Source organism: Ostrinia furnacalis, unplaced genomic scaffold, assembly GCF_004193835.3.
Source record: "Ostrinia furnacalis isolate ACB-3 unplaced genomic scaffold, ASM419383v2 OfSCF0322, whole genome shotgun sequence".
NCBI lineage: Eukaryota > Metazoa > Arthropoda > Insecta > Lepidoptera > Crambidae > Ostrinia > Ostrinia furnacalis.
The window spans coordinates 205,333-228,982 of record NW_021130561.1 but is presented as its reverse complement, the minus strand read 5'-3'; the positions used below and the strand labels follow the sequence as shown (position 1 = coordinate 228,982).

At 39.3% G+C, this 23,650-nt stretch overlaps 1 protein-coding gene across 1 annotated transcript in view; it reads left to right on the top strand.

Moving 5' to 3' along the window:
• LOC114360449 (RNA-binding protein MEX3B) overlaps positions 1-10,293 on the top strand; it is a 55,594-nt gene extending 45,301 nt beyond the window's left edge. The window contains exon 2 of the mRNA XM_028315165.1: positions 7,984-10,293. Coding sequence (XP_028170966.1) covers positions 7,984-8,858 — 875 coding nt within the window. The 3' untranslated portion in view covers positions 8,859-10,293. The remainder of the gene's footprint in view (positions 1-7,983) is intronic.
• The last annotated feature ends 13,357 nt before the right edge of the window (positions 10,294-23,650 follow it).

Sequence of the window (23,650 nt, the reverse complement as noted above, 5' to 3'; positions counted from 1 at the left end):
AAATATTGCGACAGTTATGTTCCCTTTGTCAACCGCCTTGTCTCACAACTCAAGGAGGATTTCGAGATGACCCTTATTGCTTTCACAATAAGAATAATTTCGGCATATCGCTTTGGCATAACTGTACAAGCATCCGGCATCGGTTTTAAATAACAAAGGTTTTTCATACATTAATGCATGTCTTAATATTTTAGGCCGACTGTGTAAAAGTGGCCTTTAAGCTTTATTACGGTAATTGTCGACTTCATTAACTTTAAGAACGGATATTGTGTAATACTTATTTTGTCTTTTTGTGGGACTGTACCCCTACAAGGCCCTGCCCGACAGCAATAATTTGCCTAATGTGGAGAGATGCTGCATTAAATTTTTTGCGCCATCTATTGAGAGTTCCCGCGAAACATCAACATTCTACAAAAAAGCACCAAAGACGCTATCGCGGTCCTTGATTCTATATTCATACTCGCAGATGATAATTTCCAAATATTACAAAAAAGGGACAACAAGCGACACCAAAATAACCACAAACTCGTCTCAGCATTTCCCTTTCGACGGAAGATACTCGTATCTATCTCTGGCCATCAGAGCGGGACAGCCTGCCGCCTTCTCTGTCGCACCTTCACGGGGCTCCCTAGACGCCACGTGTCAATCTCCACTCACATAATGTATCAAGTCATTAACGTGCCGTAAACAAAAATAACATTTATTGCTCATGAAACAAGGTCTCTAATTGCTCAAGTTATAACTCGATACAACTCACGGTTCATGAACGTAACGTCCTAAGTTGTTTATCACGTCCATTAGAAACTCAACTTAATCATAGCGTAACAAGATTTGTTTTACAATGCATTGATAGCAAAGCAATCGTCAAAAACCGGTGTTCCATTTTCAAAATGTTCCTAAATTCGATCCTAGAATTTCATGGATTTGTAATGCTACAGCGCCCGTGTAATGTTGATCCTTTCCAATTATTTATTCAAACCAAAAATCTGAATTAATTCAGAATTAATTGTTATGGCATGAATGGCCTTTGACAAATTACTTGGTGAAACAAATGTCGGGCGAGCGTTGAACGCTGCCAATTTCAGTTCGATCAACCCCAAACCTCACCCCGCGCCGCACCCCTACGTCACCCGCACCCGCTAAGAAGCACCATTAATCATTGCGGAACGCACATCTCCTTACCGCAAGGTGTTTAAATATAGAATTTATTTTTATTCAGCTAAGACTGCTTTTAGATTGCCGAGTGGCGGTGTATTACGGCCGTGTGAACTTGAGCGGGCTCTCGAGCCGGCCTACCTCCTGTTACCTCTGTACCCCTGGTGTTATGTAAGCCGAGTGCAATGGCCGCTCGAAAACACCAGAAAAGCTATTTTCCCTGCGTACAAAATTTTCCTTGGGCAACCGTAATTTTAGGCGGTTTCTGTAAAGTAAATTATTATGATGATGATTCGCGTTTCGCTAGACATCGCGATACCGTTGGTTGGTATAATTTTTTAATAAACATTGCGTTAAGTGGCCCAGGGGATGTTTACTTGAGGTGTTGTTGTTTTATTAGTTTTGTTTCGACTGCGGCAGCCTTATTATTTAGAAATAAACATCTCTGATCTCCCAGGCTTAGCATAACACTCCGAATCGCCGAAGTTTTGCTGGCTCTCGTTATTTCGTGTACTATTTGCCGATTGCGTCAGATTTTTAAAATTCCGCGACTTTCTAGTTGAACGCGTCAGTGACCCACTTAAAATGCATATTCCATCGTAATCCGCGTAGTAATTAGCGGGTCTGCGAATGTGGGTTAAATTCGAACCGGCAATGCACCTCGGTCGCGGACCCGGGGTCGTTGACCGCTATCGATCGGGGGTGCGACGCGCCCCTGCGGCGCCGCCTCACCCCGCGCCCGCGCTCACACACGCTGCTACTCTTTCCGCATGCGACAGTTCGGTCAGGACGTCTTAACGCGTCAACCTATATCGCTTGGAACTTTTGGGACTGTGATTGATTAAGCCAACCTACAGATTTGATGTAAAACATCGTTGACCCAAATTGTTGCGCTGCACGAAACTCCCCAACGTAACGTGACCATCCATCACTCTTCAAATAAGCCGCTCCTCTGTGCAACCCACATCAAGATTACCTGAACTATCAACAGATTAACAAACATTATACATATGGTTCAATCTGTAAGGGTTCAGGAATCTTCAAATGTACATCGGTTTAATGTTATGTCTTTTGGCTATTGACTGTATGACAAGAAGATAAGAACACCGAGAGTCGTATACAAAAGCGATTTGTCACGAGGCACACGCCGTATACGTAAACCAAACATTCTCTGCGACGTTCAAATATCATTATTTGTATCGTGCACACAGATCGATTGCAGATTGTTTGTCCGATTCGCGTAAGTGTTGACACTTTTTGCTTCGGGTTCATTGCGGTTCAACTGCTCATCTGGCTTTGCGTCAACGCTGGCCTCCCTCCAAACTATGACGAAACGAATTGCTAAGCTACTAACCGCTTGGATCTCATTCGAAAAAGTCGTTTATCAAATAATATCGAGATGAGAAACAGGAAATATAGGTAGGACACCGACGGAGAAAAATACTCTGTATCTCAAAGAATCGGGAAGTAGAATAGATGAAAACGCGTTCCCGGGCATCCATTATGGACAGGAAACTCGGCTATAGCGTTGTATAGGGAAACAGCTGTAGTGGGGTGCGCGGGAAAACACGCCGCCTCGGAGGGCCCGGCGAGCCCGGCCACAGTTGTTATGGAGACGTCTCGTGATTTATGTAAGCCTGGTGACTAGTCACTACTCACTCCGCGCCTTCACGTCTTCCTTGTACGTTTTTGGCGCGATTGGCGACTGAACCTTCATAAAACACCCCGCATGGCCGCGTTCGAATCATAATTTTCGCCGTAAATTCTGTTATCTACGCCTCGACGTACCTCGTAAACTAAACCGAGGATGGCAATACTTGAACATGAATACGAGGAGTGTCTCACTTAAAGCACCAAAGGCGTTTATCCACCTATATTCAAATTGAAACGTAACAGAATTTGCACATTTCAATTAAACTTGTTTACAGTGAAAATAATACTTCAATTACGGAGTAGCTCGAGGCTGATAATCTCCTAAGATCTGGCTGAAAAACACGAAAACAGATATCGACCGGGGGCCTACTTAATACAGCAAATAAAATTTAACGAGAGTAATAATAATATTAATACAGCGTTAATAACATTAGAATACAATCTGAGCTGATTTGTGTTAACTTGCAAATTGTTACACCAAATCGATATACGTAACGTTTTGGTGCGTGCTGAAAATATTAATCAAAAGCATAGGAATCGATTAATCAAAGCAAGCATCAGTCGGTGACGAAAGGAGAGCGCGATACGTAGGAGCGAGAGGGCGGTGTGGCTTTGTCTTGTTCATTATTCAGGATGACTCGCTTTTCGCTGTTTTCCAAAGCCTGCGCATAACAGCACTCTTGGCCTAGATCAAATGGCAGTCTTGTTTAAGATAAGCTTAATTTTCAGATGAATGCTCTATGTTTCTTGCAGCACTTAGAATAATGAGAGAATTTAGCCAACTATGACAACAAACTGGCTTAAGTTTAAGCTCTAGCTGTTTTGCCTAGTACGCCTTAATTTTTTAGGATGTTTTAATTTGTTGAACCATCTTTCATAAATTTTTGCTACAGTGCTGAAATAGTTTATAACGAAGCAGTATAATCTAGCAGTGGCAGATAATGATAATACAAACAGCTAGAAAAAAGCTTGATTGCAAGTCTTGACTTTGCTTGCGTTTCTTATTATATCTCTAAGGAAAAACAAACCATTTGCATCATCACCCTCGCAGAGGAAACCATTGTTAATCAATCATCGTTTTGTGAAAACGAGGAGGCCTTGTCAAACCACACCATTATTCCACCATGGACGACATTATGTGCTTTCCGTTGTACATAATGATCACAGCCTTGAAGGAAAAAGATGAGGAATAAGACACTTTCTGAAGTCAACTCAGGAGTTCCGAATTTATCAATTAAATCCCAATTACTTTTGTTTAAGTGTAGTCGAAACTTTGAAGCGCTTTCACTTCGAGTGTTAAGTAGAAACCGTGTCAAACAAAAAGTTTCAAATTGATGCTCAGCTATTTAACAAAGATCTAAGTCACTTATTGAATAACTAATATCTACCAGACAAAACAAATGAAACGATTAAGTATAACTGAAATATTGTTAGCTCGTAGCACATCTTCGTAGCACCGTAACGCCATCTATGCTCCCATGTAGTAAATAGAAAGAAACGCGACTTTCGTATTAGAATTAAAAATGCTTCAAATCTTAAAAAAAGTGTCACCAACATTATTATCTTTAATTTTAATAATCAAGCTATAGCGCATTAACGTATTTAAGATGCTTAATAAATATCGGCTTTGAAATAAAATGCTGCAAACTGTTGAAGTTTCTAGAATACTACAATTCTCACTTGTATCACTCGTAAACAAAAATAAACGTAAAACTAAAATTCTGAGTACAACGTACTTCCAAAAGTTTCGAAGTTCCAAACCACGCATAGCTTTGAACGGCATTACGGCTCAGTCACGTGATGGCTTGGGGAGGGGCAGTGACCTGATTGCGAAGGTATTTAATATTCCGTTGTATTTTATTGTAATCACACAATATCTAGCATCGTTATTATTTAAATACGAATAATTTAGTAAAAAAATATCATTTGAAAATGATTTTCCAAACTAACCTGAGAATAAAAAGCAGGTAAATGCCTTAAATTTAGCGAGTCCCAAATAAATAAACAATTTCTTTAAAGTTCAAAACCGTTCTAAACTCAAATAATGAATGGCTCCTATTTATCTCCACTAAAGTATCAAACTTAAAAGTTACACTAAAGTACGCATAGCGAAGTTCGTAGCACGTAGCTGACGTAGCACGAACGCGGGGGGCGGGAGGCAGTGACCCGGTTGCCGCGGTGCAGTGCCCGTAGCTCGTAGACAGCGCGTAGCCACGCGGCTTCGCGGAAGGCGAGTATACTCGTAGCGCGCCGCGGTTTCGCTTGCAGACGAACTTTGTAGGTCCTACTACCTGAAATTAATTATAATAATTATTTGTATCAATTTTAAATTCAATGCATGTTATGCAGTTAGTTTTTATTTTTTGCAGAGTATTTTTTATTTTCTTCAATCGGAAACTTATAAAAAAAACTTTTATTATTTGACAGAAACATATGTCCACGAAAAACATTCTTAGGTTATAGGTATTTTGACACCATTCCCCAATAATTCTAAAGCACAACGTTTTTTATAAGACACTTCTTTCATTGTGGTCTTAAAATCTTAATCAATTTTAAATTTCCTGTAAACTAGGATTTTTAATTGCTTTGTGATTTAAAAAGTAGTTTAATTGAGTTGACAAAATAGTGACTTTATGTATTGCTATACAAAATCTATGGGAAAGTCTTGTTTTAACAATGTTTCAACATACTTTAGGCAGTTCGATTTTTTAATGTTGTTTAGTTTCAACATAACAGTTTTAGAAAGTACGTCAATTGATTGGTGGTGTCAAATACCGTATTGTTTTACCTAAGCTGTAAATCCGCAAAACAAATCGTTGCAAGTCTCCCCGACTTAGCATACCACCCTGTATTCGAGATAACCCAATTTTTCGCAAGGAGATGTTATCAGCGGTCGCTGGCAGCGTGCCAACCGCTACTATAGTTCAGTATAAGTATAGTTACGATCGCTTAATAGTCGCTAGTCGCTACTGTTCGCATTTGCCTGAATCTAAATGACCATTTACTAAGGGGTCATGGTACGGGGTTCCTAATGATAATAAAAGGTTTAACTTTTCAAATAAATGTCTTATACATAAATACTGAGCTTTCATGGCATTTTTTTAGACCGCATGCAGGGAAACTACTTCGTTACGCACTATAAACTTTTCTACTTTTTCGCTATATTTTCGATTCGCGATTATTTATTTTCACAACATTTGAAGGGTGGTTGTGATAATGTTTTTAATTTTACATTAAGGCCCATTGCAATATCTCCTGTATTCGTTCAGCAATAATTAATATGATTTTAATTGAATCTCACCGCTTTGTTTTAATTAACTTAACTATGGATCAAAATTAATGCTATGCCTCGTTAATGCATCTACTTTTTGATAACTACACGTTTAAAAGTGCACACACTTTAATGCTTCCTATATTAACGACGTCCGTACATCAACGGAATACTAAACGTCAGTTTAAAAGCATAAAACCTAAGATCGTTGACCCCACCTCATCAGACGTATTGCTTGTCTGTGGCAGACTGAAGAAGTGTGACAAATGTACCCTAGGGCTCCACCTCGCACTCAGCTCTAATGGCACCGCGATGCCCTACTCGATGTTCGCTACAGAAACCATATTTGTTACGTCAATTGATGAAAGCTGTTAAAATACAAACGACATAAACTCCCAATTTACTTAAAGATAGAAAGAGAGAAGAGTACGGAAATGCCACCAGTCTATTTGCATTTTTTTCATTTGCCAGTAAAATAACTCAATATTTATCCCCGTAATTAGCCGACATCAATCTCGAGGAGAATTAATTAGACCATCCTGTGAATTAATCGCGAACACAACCAAATTCAAATCAAATCGAAAAATGATCCTTTTCGGCTACCAATATTTCACCGCTTTTATTTTCGAAAGTGATTAATGCGGTTCAATTTTATACTCTAACGCGTTTTATTTAAGGGCTTGTATTGTGTACTGACCTCAGCCCTCAAAAGTAGATTGTTCCATACAAAACTGAGCTCTGCCCCTGAATTGTAAAGTTGGGAATCGAGCGTACGCGACGGGAAAGGTGAACGGCCGGGTTCGATGGCCCGTGATTCCAAACTACCCTCCATTATGTTAGGCCTTCCCCATTTGTAACGCTAAGTATTGTACCTGGTTTTCGCGCGAAAAGAATTGTGCCTATTACGTTAATGAATTCTTGAGAGCGCGTCTTTGTTTTAGATTTTTTGTGCTGACAAACAATGCCGGTGACAATTAGTCCAGTTGTCATGAGTCGGCTAAGTAAAGCGGTCACCAGTCGGATTAAGATNCTTACGATGTAATCCTTTTTTTTTTTTTTTTTTCTTTTTTTATTTTAAAAAGGTTGTTTTATAAAAGCGGGATTTGCAATTATCCTATCCCAACAATTATATTACGAAGCTACTTGCTGACTTTATAACTGTTATTATTATTAAAGAGGGCATGATGCCATTGACTCTTCATAACTACAAGTATCATTAATTAAAGTCTGACTATTTAATGACGTGTCTTGATTTACCTACATATCATCTTATGTCGTGTGGGTTGTAAGTCCATATAATACTCGTATTCAAGGAAGTGTCGCATCATTACGAAGATCGGAATGTGCTATGGTTTGCCGCATTGGGCAGGGCGAGCAGGATGGTAGTCGGGCACCACGTGCAGGGGAGCGAGAAAACCGCAGTGGGATACGCCTTGTACTTAGTTTCGGCCTATTATGTATGAAAATGAATGTATTTATTACATTTCCCCTAAACTATTACTTGCACATTTATTAATACTTTTCTTTATCGAATTTGCTTGCATATTCGCATAAAGCTGTGTTTAACGACCTCGTATGACACGTAAATGTCGTATGGCCTTCCACGGAGGCCGCCGCGTCGAGCGGCGCCTCGCCGCCGATTGACGGATTCTCGCCCGTCTGCCAGCGGGAGGGGGCGGTCTCGCGGGCCACATTGACGCCAGGAAACCGACCCGCACCAACTTCATCATCCCCAAAGTACACATAGCCTAACGTCCTTCAATTTTGTACAATGCCACAGTGCGCATTACTTACGCAAGCAACCTTGACTTTAACCGGTCCCACGTTGGGCGCCAATACACCGTGTGCCCAAACTCCCGAATGTCGCGTCGTTCAATATTAACGAGATCGTTCGTTTGTTCCAGGCTGCAAGATCAAGGCTCTCCGGGCGAAGACCAACACATACATCAAGACGCCGGTGCGCGGCGAGGAGCCGGTGTTCGTGGTGACGGGCCGCAAGGAGGACGTGGCGCGCGCCAAGCGCGAGATCCTGTCCGCCGCGGAGCACTTCTCCCAGATCCGCGCGTCGCGCAAGTGCGGCGCCGCGCCGCCGCCGCCCGCCGGCGCGCCCGGGCACGTCACGGCGCAGGTGCGCGTGCCCTACCGCGTCGTGGGGCTCGTCGTCGGGCCCAAGGGCGCCACCATCAAGCGCATCCAGCACACCACGCACACGTACATCGTGACGCCGTCGCGCGAGCGCGAGCCCGTGTTCGAGGTGACGGGGCTGCCGGAGAGCGTGGAGGCGGCGCGCAAGGAGATCGAGGCGCACATCGCGCTGCGCACGGGCGCGGCGGGCGGCGCGGCGGCGGGCGCGGCCGACGGCGAGCCGCTGGCGCAGCTGTACCGCGCCGGCATCGCGTCGCTGCTGCGGCCCGAGCCCGAGGCCGCGTTCTCGTCGGCGGGCTCGTGCTCGTCGGGCGGCTCGTCGGCGCGCCTGGGCGACCTGCTGGGCATCTGGTCGTCGACGGAGCGCGACGAGGGGCTGGGCGAGTCGCCGTCCTTCGAGTCGCCGGGCGGCGGCACGGCCGGCGTGTGGGGCTGGGGCCCGACGCGGCCGTCGCCCGCGGCGTCGCCGGCGCGCGCGTGCGCGGTGTGCGGCGAGCGCGGCGTGGCGGCGGCGCTGGTGCCGTGCGGCCACAACCTGTTCTGCCTGGAGTGCGCGCAGCGGCTGGCGGCGGGCGGCGCGCCGTGCCCCGCGTGCTCGGCGCCGGCGCACCAGGCCATCCGCATCATCTCGTAAGCGGCCCCGCGTGACCGCCTCGAGCCGTGCGCTCTCCTAGTAGGGATCGGTCTTTTTTACTCGAATCGTTATAAAAATATTAAAAGAATAAAAATCGCGTAATCGAAATCCTGGTGCCAAAAGTCGGCGCCTCGCCGGCACGGCCCGTCCGCCGCGCCGAACCTATCGTAAGTCGGCAGAGTTGTTCACGATATATTTTCTTATTATGAACGTTTTTTATTAGGTCGTCGAGCCGCCGCGCTCGCCGCCGCAGAGAGAGTCGAAGTACGTTACGATAGAATTTCGAAAAAAACATAAAATTTAAAAAAAGTTGTATAATTATTATTATTGATAGCGTAAATGAGAAATCGAAAATTTATAAAGCTTACCTAATGTAATAGCGTAAAGTATTAAGATATTATAATAATATAATAGGCGAGGGACGGGCGGCGCGGGGAGCGGGACGCGCGGCTGTTGTCAGTTCAGAGTCTAGGTAGGGTAGGAGTAGCTAATGTAGGTAATGCGCCGCGCGCGGCAGGTCGGTCCCGCGCGGCAGGTCGGTCCCGCGCGGCAGGTCGGTCCCGCGTGGCAGGTCGGTCCCGCCCGCCCCGCTCCCCCGCGCGCCATGCTCACATTATTTTGACTATACGATTATTCGCTTAATGATATTAATACGTACGTACACACTATGATTAAAATAATATTAATATAATGTTTGTTTTAAGTGTGTTTTAATGTTTAGATTTTTATTGTAATGTTTTTATGGATGATTTTTATCTGTATGATTATTATTATTGATTATTATTTTATGTGTTGACGATGTTTTTTTGTGATTATGTGCGCCCGTCGGGCCGAGGCTGCTGTATGTTCGTTTACTGGTTATGATATCGAATAATAATAAATTTAAATAATAAATAACTGATTAAATGATAAAGAATCATATGAACATTCATTATTATAACTATAGTAGTCTGTAGCACGACTTGACTAACCATTACCTATTGATATACTTATTAAGTATTATTATTATTATTATATTGAATAAATTTAAAGAATGCATAATTATATTTCATAGGAATCATTATTCTGTATAACTCTAGTTAAATATAACGATAATAAATATTATTGTATATGTATAGGGACGACGTTGTTATGTTCATTTAACGGGGGGCTGGTTTTATGAATTGATATTTTTTTATTTTTTTACCGTTATTAGTTTTTGACTTACTCATGTAAAGATATTGCGTGAATAAAATAACTGCCTATTAGATTATATTTTAAAAAATAATGGTTACGTAAAATCAGCCCCCGTCGTTCGTAGTTCCAGTGATTTCGATGATTTTATTTTCATAATAAAATGGGTAGACGCTTTAGGTTCAAATAACGTTGTGAAAATTTGTGAAATTTTGTAGACTACATATCTTATTATAAATCTAATATAAACTATAACTTTGGAGCGATCTCTTTTATTTCATCTTCACCACACCCTGTATCTAACATCCATCGTTCATTCATTCACTCACTCTTTTTTCAAGAACTGTGGGGCAATTCTCGTGCAATAGAGAACTAAAAATATTTGTTCTCGATTTCTGATTCTTCATTTAATTAATTAGATAGTCAGATTGATCAGTAAAGCTCATATTTCTCTATAACAAGTATCTCCATTGCCCGGAATAGTCCCTTCAATCAAAGATTGAACACATAAGGAAAAAATCACTGATTAATTCATTACAAGACTCGAACAAAACATCTATTAGTTAAGTGGAATAGAGATGACGACAGGAATCAGGAATATATTAAATTTGGTCTGAGGTGGAATTTTGTACAGCAATCGTAATATTTGACAGTTCATAACGTACGATAAAGTCAGTTAAACAAAGCGTTTGTCAGAATAATCCTAGGTTATGAACTGTCAAATGATTACGATTGCTTTACACAATTCCACCTCTGGTTTGACTGGCCTGTTGTATATTTTAGTATTAAAGTATCGAAAAAGTTGACCTGAAATGTGAAAGCAAATGAAACAGTGAAAAGGAAAACGATAATTTCATTATTTGACGCACAATATTTCATACATTTTCATTTCAAAGCCCTTCTAATCAAGTTATTCTATTTCATCTCAATTTTATCTGCTGTATATGCCAAAAGAAAAAATAAAAACTATGACATTTTCAAAAGGCTTTAAAAAAACACGTCATCACCATCATCAAACATGCCAATTGCCATGGGACCGGTATCAACATCGCAACTCCTGAGAATAACTACGGCTAAATTGCTACATCAACAAAAAAGTAAGTATACAAATTCATACGTAGTAAGTATTTACAATAATATAATTGGGACAGAAAAATAGATTAAAAGTTTTGTTTAAGATCAAAAGTAAAATATAAAGGTTTCTGTGAATGTTGACCATGAATTCGAATATAACAATAAAAATAATAAATACACTTTATTGCACACCAAAGATAAGAACAGAAAGAAAAGGAACACACAAGGTACAACTATTTAAAATATTTAAAAGTACACCTGATATGTAGAGTGAATTTTATTATGTCGATCTAGCCTGATTCCTGATATGTAAGTAACTTGAACTCTACTGGATCCAGTCCGATATAATCGAAAGGTCTTGTTTGACTGGAAACTACCTGAAAAACTACGTATCCACATACGAATGAATACGTAGTAGCACGATAACAAATTGTAGAGACATCTAATGAAATAAATAAATACGTAGTACTATGCAGTCAAACTAGGTTCGAATCCTAGACCTTAAAAAAACATGAAAGGTTGAAACGATGTCACAAGTCCGCTAGATACTTACCATTTCTTTCTACTCTTCTATTAGACTTATGACCTTTACTAATATGATAAATCAGCTTACGAATTGTAAACAATATTATTACTATCATTAGATTCGGATTATTTTAGATTAGAGTCTACAAGATAAAAATGTTAATGAACAAGATTATCGAAGTTTTCTAAGAGACTAGCTTCGGTCAGTTCAACACTAAATTGACCTTTGTACATACTGTTTCATAATAATGGAGTGGTTAGTTTTAGGTATTATAACAAAGACATCTAGCATAGAGGAGACTTATTACCAAACAAAAATCCTTAGAAAACCCAGTGTCGGTTTAGCCCAAAGGATGACTGGATGAAAATGTCATATGCCATTTAAGTTCACCTTCTGTTTTCTTCTCTTCTCATGGAATAATGTACATATTACAACGCTGTTCCCGGCATCCGGGCCCGCAACTGCAGTGTTGGTGAATCGTATCGCCAGGAGAAGCGGTACGAAATCAAATATTAAAAGAAATGGATATAAATTATATGGTAACAAAGGGAGTAAGTATAAAAAAGTTGAAAGTTCTTCATTCTCTTCTGGCACATAGTACCTTTTCCAACAAACTAATTGAGTTTAATATTTAATAATCCAAAAGTCAAGTCTACGAAGCATACTCGCATATCAGAAATTCGATAGGTTTATTTCAGAGTAGAATAAACACAATACCACTCCTTTGCGTCGCGCAGTCGGGAAAAATGACATGGCTATAATAACGGTGATCGTATGAAAATAAAATTCGTCAATTATTGCATATTGAAAACACTGTTCTAGAAAACTTCTAAGCTACGAATATGTAGACGCTACGATGCTACGAACCTAACACATTTCTAACGATATGCTACGGACTACAGTGCACCGTAGCTAATACGTAGCACCATAGTCGTAGCGTTGAATGAATCTACAGATTTCAAATGGAAAATAAGATACGAGTAATAAACCTTTTTTAAATGTAAAACTAAGTAAAGTGGCGTCACTGTAGAGTATAGTCCTGTCACTTGCCAGCGTGCTATGGAGAGGGCTATGCTCGGTGTTTCTTTACGAGATCGAATTAGAAATGAGATCCGTAAACGAACTAAAGTCGCTGACATAGCCCGACGGATTAGCAAGCTGATGTGGCAATGGGCAGGGCACATAGTACGTAAAACTGACCAATGGGGCAGCAAGGTTCTGGAGTAGAGGCCGCGTACCGGAAAACGCAGCGTGGGACGTCCACCCACAAGGTGGACCGACGACATCATAAAGGTAGCAGGAAGGCGCTGGTCGCAGGCCGCTACCAACCGGGTAACATGGAAAGCATTGGGGGAGGCCTATGTTCAGCTGTGGACGTCCTATGGCTGAGATGATGATGATAATGATGATGATGATGACTTGCCAGTGGCGCCAGCTGGTGAGCGCAAATAAATCCCTAATGCCATAGGTTCGTCCATAAAACATTGTAAAATTACTGCGGTCACAATGTACTGGCTGTATGTCTCGCCTTTGCCTTATTTCAAGCAAAATTAAAAAAAAAACAATCGACGGCAGTGGTCTGTAAAAAGTTGAACTCTATTTTAATTCATTCTCTCGAATTTTGATGTTCTAAATTCAAATCTGTAATGGCCTGGCATTTGTGACGCAATTAAATTATTTGAATTTGGAACGTCAAAATAGGTTATGTATTAACGAGTCATACGAGTAGGTGGTGTGAAAAGAAGTGTCGTAATCATAAATCAAAAATTTTTTTTTTTTTTTAAAAAGATTATTAGTAATTTGTTATTACACAAATTACTAATACTCCCGCTAGCCCCTCGTACTAAGCTAAATATGCTTGTGTCACGAGTGAGCTCACCACGATAGTCGAGTCGAGCTCACCACGATATTATTTTATGTATGTGTATATCTTTCGTATAAGTGTAATAAAGAAAGTGTGTTGGCAATTTATTTGTATATCAGGCATGACCTTGAATATTCATGTTAGTAATTGGCTTTTTCGAGCGGTAAACCAAAACTACCCTTCGTTTAGAAAAATAATAGTGTAGCGGTGTTTTATTGCGACAAAATAGTTGCAATGTTGTTATCGCGATGTCCACACGTTACGCTTGTTCCGCGGATTTTGTGTTCGTTTTGTGTTCGCTGAGATTTATTGCGTGTTGTGAAAACTGACAACTTTTGTGAAAGTGAAATAGTTATTTTATTTTAGTGTCTGTTTGTAAACGCTACAGGATCGCGTTGGCATTGAAAGAATCCTGATGAACCTGTAAGTTTTTGATCAATTTTTTTATATTTTAATAATCACATCAATGATGAATACCACTAGGAAAAAGACAATGGAAGTAGGTACTTACTTTGGAAAAAGTATCCAATAGATTAACGCCCGTATTCACAAACGATGCTTGCTTAAGTGAAGCAGCAAATCGAACGCACAGCGTTGATTAGAGCTCTGTGATTGGTTCGTGTGTCACCCTGTGCGTCCACGCGCACTGTGAGACCTCATAGTAATGTTTGTGAATACGAACGTAACACAAATAATATTTAGAACTTATGTACACAATGCATTTTTCTTTTCACTCTCATACTGGCTCACACCGTTTTAGATTACCACAATGAAATAAACCTTAAAAACAAAGTTAAACAGCAGCCACCAACTGCGTCACTCACACCCCCATCAACCCCTTGATTATCACAAAAACAGTTCCGTTTCAACTTGAAAAGACAAAAGGTATTGTTGAATTTGATAAAAGACCATACTTTGTTTGCTGGGCCGCCACCTGTGCGTGCGCATCCTTCAAAAAACGTGTGACCGTGCGCAAGGATCGAACCGCTATAGATTTAGACACAGTAGTCTCGTGACAACAAGTATAGTGAACAAAAAAGAAGATTTTTACGGAAGTGAATAAACCTAATTCTTGACAGAAACATATTAGGTCCCTTTGTTTAGACTGTAATTAAAAGATTAAAACTGTTTGTACAATTCTTTAGAGACATCAATTTTATCCATTGTTTTAACCTCGACAGCTCATCATGGCATGTCAGTTAAATTAGAACTAAGGTAAAAAAATATAGCTTTAAGGGCTGATTTTTCGATCAACTTTTAACTGAAGAATTTTTTCATTTTGACACCCATACTGAAATTGTCAATATACCAAACTTATTCTTCAGTAAAACTAAAAGTTATCCGACGATTGAAAAATCGGCCCCAAATTGATCATATCTTAAGTAATTCCTGGATGTTGTATTCAATAGTATTCATACCTTCCTTGGTATTGAACCACTATTAATTCTACACCTTTTAGGAGATAACTTTTGCATTAAACAAACATACTTGTGTAAATGTGCGCCTACTACTTACCCCTACTATGTGGCTACCGGGACAGATGCCTCTCGAGTGCCTATTAACTATGACAACTAGTATAATATTCTGTCGAAAGATCTCGCCAGGCAATTATCGACTGTATTAACGACACGTAGGGCACCAAATTAACGTATACACCTCTGGTTAATACATGTTTGTATCCACAGTCTCAAATTGCAAGCTTCCTTTACTGTTTTATGTGCGAGCACGTACAGAAATACATAATTATGCACTACTAATTAAGACTCCATAGGATTATTTAACGAATATATAATTTACTTGTAATATACTGCCTACGAGTATTTAATTATCCAGAAATTAATATAATTATTCGAAGCTCAATTTTATATAATATTCGTCAGAAATTCACTGCGAATTATTTTGTTGTGTAACAATGAAATATCATGAATGCTTTCAATATTTATATTAATCTTCACTGTGAGTATTATTTATTAAATATTATGTTAAATGTTTTCGTATATCATAACAATGGAGCAACATAAAATAAGTTCTCTATTAGTTATTACATTATATGCTTTCAGTCTGCAATTTCCAGTAAGTTATTTAACCTGAATAGACTTAAAAGGTTTTCATTTAATATTAATAACATGCCTATTGCATACTAGCTTCTAATTGTGGCTTCACTCGCTAGGTTTTCGGTCTGGAAACTGTTTCTTACCAAAACATTCAATCTATTTCCTACTAGCTTTCCGCCCGCGGCTTCGCCCGCGTAGAATTTTGTCTGTCACAGAAAAACAATATCGCGCGCGTATTTGCTCACCGTTTAGACCTACCCTGGACTACGACAAACATTTTCAAACCAAAATCAGCTCAATCGGCCCAGCCGTTCTCGAGTTTTAATCAGACTAACGAACATCAATTCATTTTTATTTATATAGATTTATTTACATCTATAAATTACCTTAATTATTCTTTATTTCTGTCTATCAATCTCTTGCTAAATTCGAATCCGCAATTGCTGACTTCGTAGAAGAATCTCTAGAAAAGTCAGTAATTAAATATTATTATTAATTTAAAACGAAATACATAATAATACTGTGCGTGGGCCTTTTACCAGTGTAGTTTCCTTGTAAGTGGTAAAATTCTTTAAGAACTTAATTAATAAAATTATAAACATTTATAAAGACATATTTAGCCATGAAAGCCGGTTTTTTAATGAATTCCTACAACCAATAATTAATACAACCAATCCAGTGTTTGATAGATTACCAAGAAAATGTTTTACCAAATTGTCTCTAACTGGAATCGAACCCACCGTCAACTACGTAACTGGAGTTACACTGTGAAGGGTTGTATTCTGAATTTCTGAATATTACCATCAGGTGAGATACAGGCCAAGAGCTTCCTCGTTGTGGATAAAAAAAAATCTGGAGCATACGAGTCTACACATACTCGTACTTATCGAATGTAGACGTATTCGGTTCGGACTGTTTCGTATGCGAATTGGAATTCTAATGCTACAAAAATACGCCTCCAGATGTCGTTTTCTTTACTTCGCCTTCCTTTTTTAGTTTCACAAAGAACAATACCTGTTTTCCGCGTGAACCGATACATCTCGCGAATGTTATTTATATTACACAAATGACAAAAGAATATTACCTTATAAAAAACTAATATAATAATTTATTTGGTTTGGACAAGTAAAAGTAAAGTAGTAATTTGGAGCTTTAAAATCTGCAAAAGAAAGTTGTTAGGATTTAGTAATGAATAGAATTATTTTAACAATAATAATTGAGCATCTTCAACGCGTATTTTCACGCTGTCATTGAGAATACATATTTGTGAATACGAGTGTGAATGGAAAAACCCAATGTGAATAGTCTCATGCCCGTTTTCAAATCATATCAAATCAAATCATTTATTTGCATTACATGTGTGGTTTGCGAGTTGGTAAATGGTTCACCATCAATCCGTAATTTTTAAGTGACCCACATGTCAACAAAATTCCTGTTACGTGTTACCCTAGGGGCGCCTGTCACTGCTGCAGCTGCCTACCCTGTCACTGCTGCAGGTCCTTGACCTCCCAACAAAGTACAATCTCCCGTTCTCTTCATCCGCCCACTGCCAGCTATTCTCTTAGGCTGAGTTGCACCACCTAATTTTAACGGTAACTATACGATAACCGGCGTATTTTGTATGAAGTTTGACAGATTTTTGACGTTTGTAAAGTCAAAGTAAGATGGTGCAACCCAGCCTTAGCGTTAGCATGTCTTCGTCCCACACTATGTTTGCCAAGATATAGTCTCATTTAAGGCGCGTACGCACAGGTGACTTATCACCGTGACAATATTATGTCTTTTCATAAATAAAATCAAAATCAAAACTGTACTGTCACGGTGACAAAAAGTCATAGCCTTTTAGTCTTCCACGGTAGACAAAATCTGATCAGCCGCACCGTGATAAAATCTTATCGAAGATTTTTTCGACAAACGTTTGGGCTCATCGCGTAAATCGATAAAATGGCGCGATAACAGCTTATCGCGGCGCGCATTCTAGGCTAGGACGAGAGAATCCTGCAGGACCTGGCTTGGGAAGCTGTGACCCCGCCGGCGGTTGCTAGGCGACGGGGAACACGTGCGCCCTTGAAAAGTCCAAGGCCTCAACACAATACACAAGCACCCAGTAACTAGTGTACTATTGATACACTTTTTGTGTTTATGTATCAATACGGGTACTTTATAATGTAGAGCCTAAGGGTCAAGATTCAATGGGTAAAGAAATCTTTCTTAAGCCCACTCCGCTCTATTACGACGGAATCAGTTATTTGTCGGTTAATACTGATATTGGGTTTATAACCATAGAGTAGGTAGGTGTAGCCAAAAGTTTTTAGAACATTTTCTTATTTTTATTCTTAAGTATTTTCTTATTTTTATTACATTATGCAAAAAAAAACGCAGTCAAGGTTCTACCACTGGCTACGTAGTGGCGAGTTTTGTCATAATTATTGTAGATTAGCGGTACTCATAAAATTCCAGCCATTGATTTCCAACAATAATTATAATAATCCATTGCGCGCATTGCGCCTACGCAAGTAACCAAATAACTTCGATCAAATATTTTTTCAATGTGCACCCCGCGTAGGTATTATAGCTAGGCTCTATACATATACATATTTTGTATGGACACTCCTATACTTATGTTGGACAAAATATGCAAGAGCTGCTTCCTCTGATACATGCTTCTGAGATCTGAGAATCCAAATTGCATACCTAGTAGGTAAATAAAGTTTTTATTTTGTTTATACAAAACTTAGTTGGCCGATAGATGCGTCGGGCTGATGATCAGACGAACATGTATGGAAGTGCGCACACTACACCGATTTGGTATCGGTCGATTCTTCATCAAATTACAATCGGGCCCAACTATCGGCCAACTAAAAGTCTGTGATCTGCACCTAGGCTAAATCTTCGCTTTAGTTTGAATCGAGTTTCAGTGTACTTTCATGATACTGCTCGCTCGCGCACTGTGTCGTAAACATATGAGATTGTTCCCCGCGAAGGACGAGCCTACGCCATTTTGCTGGCCCGCGGCGCTCGGCCTAGATTCAAAGCTTGTCACAACAATATTCTAGAAGTTGAGGGAAGCAAGGTTAGCCCTTGTCTTAAAACTCTTAAAAGCTTATGATTACATTTATTTTCTTCCACCAGGGAAAACTTTATTTTTTTAATCATTCAGTGAATCATTTTGGTTTTGCGTTTCGTTTTAGGTAATTTTAAACTTATTTAGCTGAACTTGAGTAAATAGACACTCCTAAATTCTACATGCAATCTTTATTGCGGTCAATGGATCTGTGTCTCTATATTGCATTCAAATTAAACTATCAAAAACCTACATGCATATAAGTAGCTGAATATAATGTTCTTTAGAAGGGTATTTCAATAAATTGTCTCCCATAGTCTTTTTTTAACCTCTCCTTATTAGCTATCTTGAGAAAGAGAGATTTACTCTTGATGAACAGATAAATAAATATTCATTGTCATACACGTATCATGCAGAAATAAATATGAAATAAAAACCCTATCAAATCAAACCACAATGTTTCTCCCGACGCGACATACTTACTACCATAAAGTACCAGGCGATCATAACCCACCAGGAGCCTTCCGACACTCGTTCGGTCCGGTGGCTGCGGTCTCGCGTCCTGTCCCGCTTCCGGGCTCGGGTTACAGGGCAGATGGATGGAGGCTTTTTATATTTTTAGTTCCCATGACCCGACCGGATGTGTTTTCGAGTTTAATCAAAAGATTGCTCGATATGTTACAGGTAATATTTAATTTTAATATGATGTGAAACTACTTTTTTTTTTGGTTCATTTTTTATGTTGGATCGGATTGTTTTTATCACAATTCCAACAGGGTTGTGTGGGTACTATGATGGATCTAGTCCAAAAGATACGTATGTAGATGTTTAATTGTTTAGTTTCCAGTGTATTTGTTCAACATGCACCAACGTAGTTCACTCGCTGTCATTCACCCTTCATATCTCCCATGTTGTATGTAACCAAGGTAACCCAAGAGAAATTTAGTGGGATGGAAAAGGGTAGTAATCTATAAAATGTATTTGAATAAGCATCTGAGGAAAGTTCCCAGCCGCATAGGATTATACAGGGTGTTAGGTTAAAATGGGTATATGAGCTGACACTAGCCCATGTTAACATGGGCATATAAATGGTATGGTGAAGTCATAAATTCGATATCATCATTTTAATTTTTCAACCGACTTCAAAAAAGGAGGAGGTTCTCAATTCGACCCGTATGTTTTTTTTTTCTATGTTTGTTACGCGATAACTCCGCCAATTATGAACCGATTTGAACAAATCTTTTTTCGGCGTATAGGTAATACCTCAAGGGTGGTCCCATTTAAATTTAATAATAGAAAAAAAACCCCCCAGGGTGGAAAATTGGGGNTTTGTTCTAGATTCTTCATTTAATTAATTAGATAGTCAGATTGATCAGTAAAGCTCATATTTCTCTATAACAAGTATCTCCATTGCCCGGAATAGTCCCTTCAATCAAAGATTGAACACATAAGGAAAACACATCACTGCTTCATTCATTACAAGGATCGAACAAAACATCTATGACAGATTATTACAGATGACTATGGGAACCACTATATTAAATTTGGTCTGGTTTGATTGACCTGTTGTATCTTTTGGAAATAAATTATCGAGAATGTTGACCTGAAATGTGGAAGCAAATGAAAAGGAAAACATGATAATTTCATTATTTGACGCACAATAAGAATAAGAATATTTTTATTGATGTAATACACTGTAACATTTTATATTGAAACCCTGGCTCCTAAACTAGTGTAAACTGTATTTCAGGATTTCATATATTTTCATTTCAAAGCCCTTATTCTAATCAAGTTATTCTAATTCATCTCAATTTTATCTGCTTTATGCCAAAAGAAAAAATGAAAAGTATGACATTTTCAAAAGGCATTTAAAGTCATCACCATCATCAAACATGCCAATTGCCATGGGACCGGTATCAACATCGCAACTCCTGAGAATAACTACGGCTACTACATTGCTACAACAACAAAAAGTTGGTATAAAAATTCATACGTAAGTAGTAAGTATTTACAATAATATAATTGGGACAGAAAAATAGATTAAAAGTTTTGTTTATGATCAAAAGTAAAAAATAGAGTTTTTTCTGTGAATGTTGACCATGAATTCGAATATAACAATAAAAATAATAAATACACTTTATTGCATACCAAAGATAATAACAGAAAGAAAAGGAACACACAAGGTACAACTATTTAAAATATTTAAAAGTACACCTGATATGTAGAGTGCATTTTATTATGTCGATCTAGCCGGATTCCTGATATTTTATGTAAGCAGTAACTTGGTGAACGTCAGAATGGCGGGTGTATGGTCACAGAAATGAATAATATAAATATGAATTTTTAATACCTGAGGTGTACCTTTACGTACCTTTAGTTATTAATTTTGTACTTCCCTAATACGGGAACAATTTAAATTACAAAATGAGCCGCCAACCTGATATCAGGTTGGCGGGTGTATGCTGAAATTGGACTAAACAGGTAAGTTATGGTTTTCTTATATTTACCATTATTTAGTACCTCAAATGTACCTCACAAATATATTGTGATAAACCAAATGCGACGAATAATTAACGAGAAAATTGATACGAAAAATTTGATGTCCACCATTTTTTTTAAGGCCTCCTGTCCANTGTCATCATGTTTCACGCCTTGGTTTTCTTGGAAGAGGCTGACCGTGATCTTGTGGGAAGCTGGTCAGAGACATCAGACACGTGTAGAGTGAGGGTTGCTACCAGTGTTGCCAGACGCCCCGATTTTGGCGGGACGTCCTGATTTTTAATCAAAATTAAATGTCCCGTGCGGGACAAGCTCAGTCCCGCTTTTCGGGGATAACTTGAAACCGAAACTAAACTATCTAATGGGATAAATTAAAATATACCTACATTTTCCATGGCTTTAAAGGTTTCAATTTTCACTTAAACCACTGAACGCCCACTGGAAGCCCAAACCACTGGACGGATCGGGCTGAAATTTGGCATCGAGTAGATGTTATGACGTAGGCATCCGCTAAGAAAGGATTTTACGAAACTCCACCCCTAAGGGGGTAAAACGGGATCCACGCGTACGAAGTCGCGGGCGGCCGCTAGTCGTATATAGGTTTTTGAATTCGCAATACAACCGGATTTTTTTCTTCCTTTTGAGAAATAAACGTTCTTAAACCAAATATACCTATCCGTGCGATGGCGGCNTGCAGTCCGATATAATCGAAAGGTCTTGTTTGACTGGAAACTACCTGAAAAACTACATATCCACACATACGACTGAATACGTAGCACGATAACAAATTGTAGAGACATATAATAAAATAAATAAATACGTCGGCCGTTTGGTGTAGTGGTTCAGAACGGACTACTATGCCGAGAGGTCCCGGGTTCAATTCCCGGCCGGGCAGAAAATTGAAATGATGAATTTTAATTTCTGTGACGGGTCTGGGTGTGACTATGTATAATATTTATGTATTAAAAAAAAAAAGTATATAAGTAGTATATCCGTTAAGCTAGCACCCATAACACAAGCATTAAGTTGCTTACTTTGGGGCTAGCTGGCGCTGTGTGAAATTGTCCAAAGATTTATTATTATTATTATTACGTACTATGCAGTCAAACTAGGTTCGAATCCTAGACCTTAAAAAAACATGAAAGGTTGAAATAATGTCACAAGTGAGCCTATCAGCTAGATACTTACCATTTCTTTCTACTCTTCTATTAGACTTATGACCTTTACTAATATGATAAATCTGCTTACGAATTGTAAACAATATTATTAATATCATTAGATCCGGACTATTTTAGATTAGAGTCTACAAGATAAAAATGTTAATGAACAAGATTATCGAAGTTTTCTAAGGCTGAGTTGCACCACCTAACTTTAACGGTAACTATGACGATAACCGGTGCATTTTGTATGGAGTTTGAGAGATTTTTGACGTTTGTCAAAGTCAAGGCTGGTCAAGCGTTAGGCTGGGTTGCACCATCTTACTTTAACTTTGACAAACGTCAAAAATCTGTCAAACTCCATACAAAAAGCACCGGTTATCGTCATAGTAACGGTCAAAGTTAGCTGGTGCAACTCTGCCTAAGTAGTCAAAAAGAAACAGTCATTCGAGTATCGACTTACTAATAATCCACAAATCAGTTTAGGAAACATATGCACGTTGACCGTAGAAATGTAAGAGCCAAACGACTTAATTTAGTTTGTTCGTGATAGTCATTGCAGAGGAGAAAAGGTCATGATGATCAAATTCATATGATAATACCTTACATGGTTACTTGCCGAATATCATGTCATGTATTTTTTACTGAAATACAAGTGCTATTTTTTGAAAAACTTGTTAATTACTGCCTATTGAAAATACGGTTATGTTTCTAAGCTACGAATACAGACGCTACGATTGCTACGATGCTACGAACCTAACACATTTCTAACGATATGCTACGGACTACAGTGCACCGTAGCTAATACGTAGCACCGTAGTCGTAGCGCTGAACGATTCTAAAGATTTCAAATGGAAAATGTTAGATACGAGTAGGTACTTAACCTTTTTGAAATGTAAAACTAACTAAACTGGCGCCACTGTACAGTATAGTCCTGTCACTAGGCTATGCTCGGTGTTTCTTTAAGAGATCGAATTAGAAATGAGATCCGTAAACGAACTAAAGTCGCTGACATAGCCCGACGGATTAGCAAGCTGATGTGGCAATGGGCAGGGCACATAGTACGCAAAACTGACCGATGGGGCAGCAAGGTTCTGGAGTGGAGGCCGCGGACCGGGACGTGGGAAGGCACTGGCTAAAAGGCGCAGGCCGCTACCAACCGGGTAACATGGAAAGCATTTGGGGAGGCCTATATTCAGCAGTGAACGTCTTATGGCTGAGATGATGATGATGATGACTTGCAAGTGGCGCCAGCTGGTGAGCGCAAATAAATCCCTAATGCCATAGGTTCGTCCATAAAACATTGTAAAATTACTACGGTCACTGAATGTACTGACTGTATGTCACACGCCTTTGCCTTATTTCAAGAAAAATAAAAAAA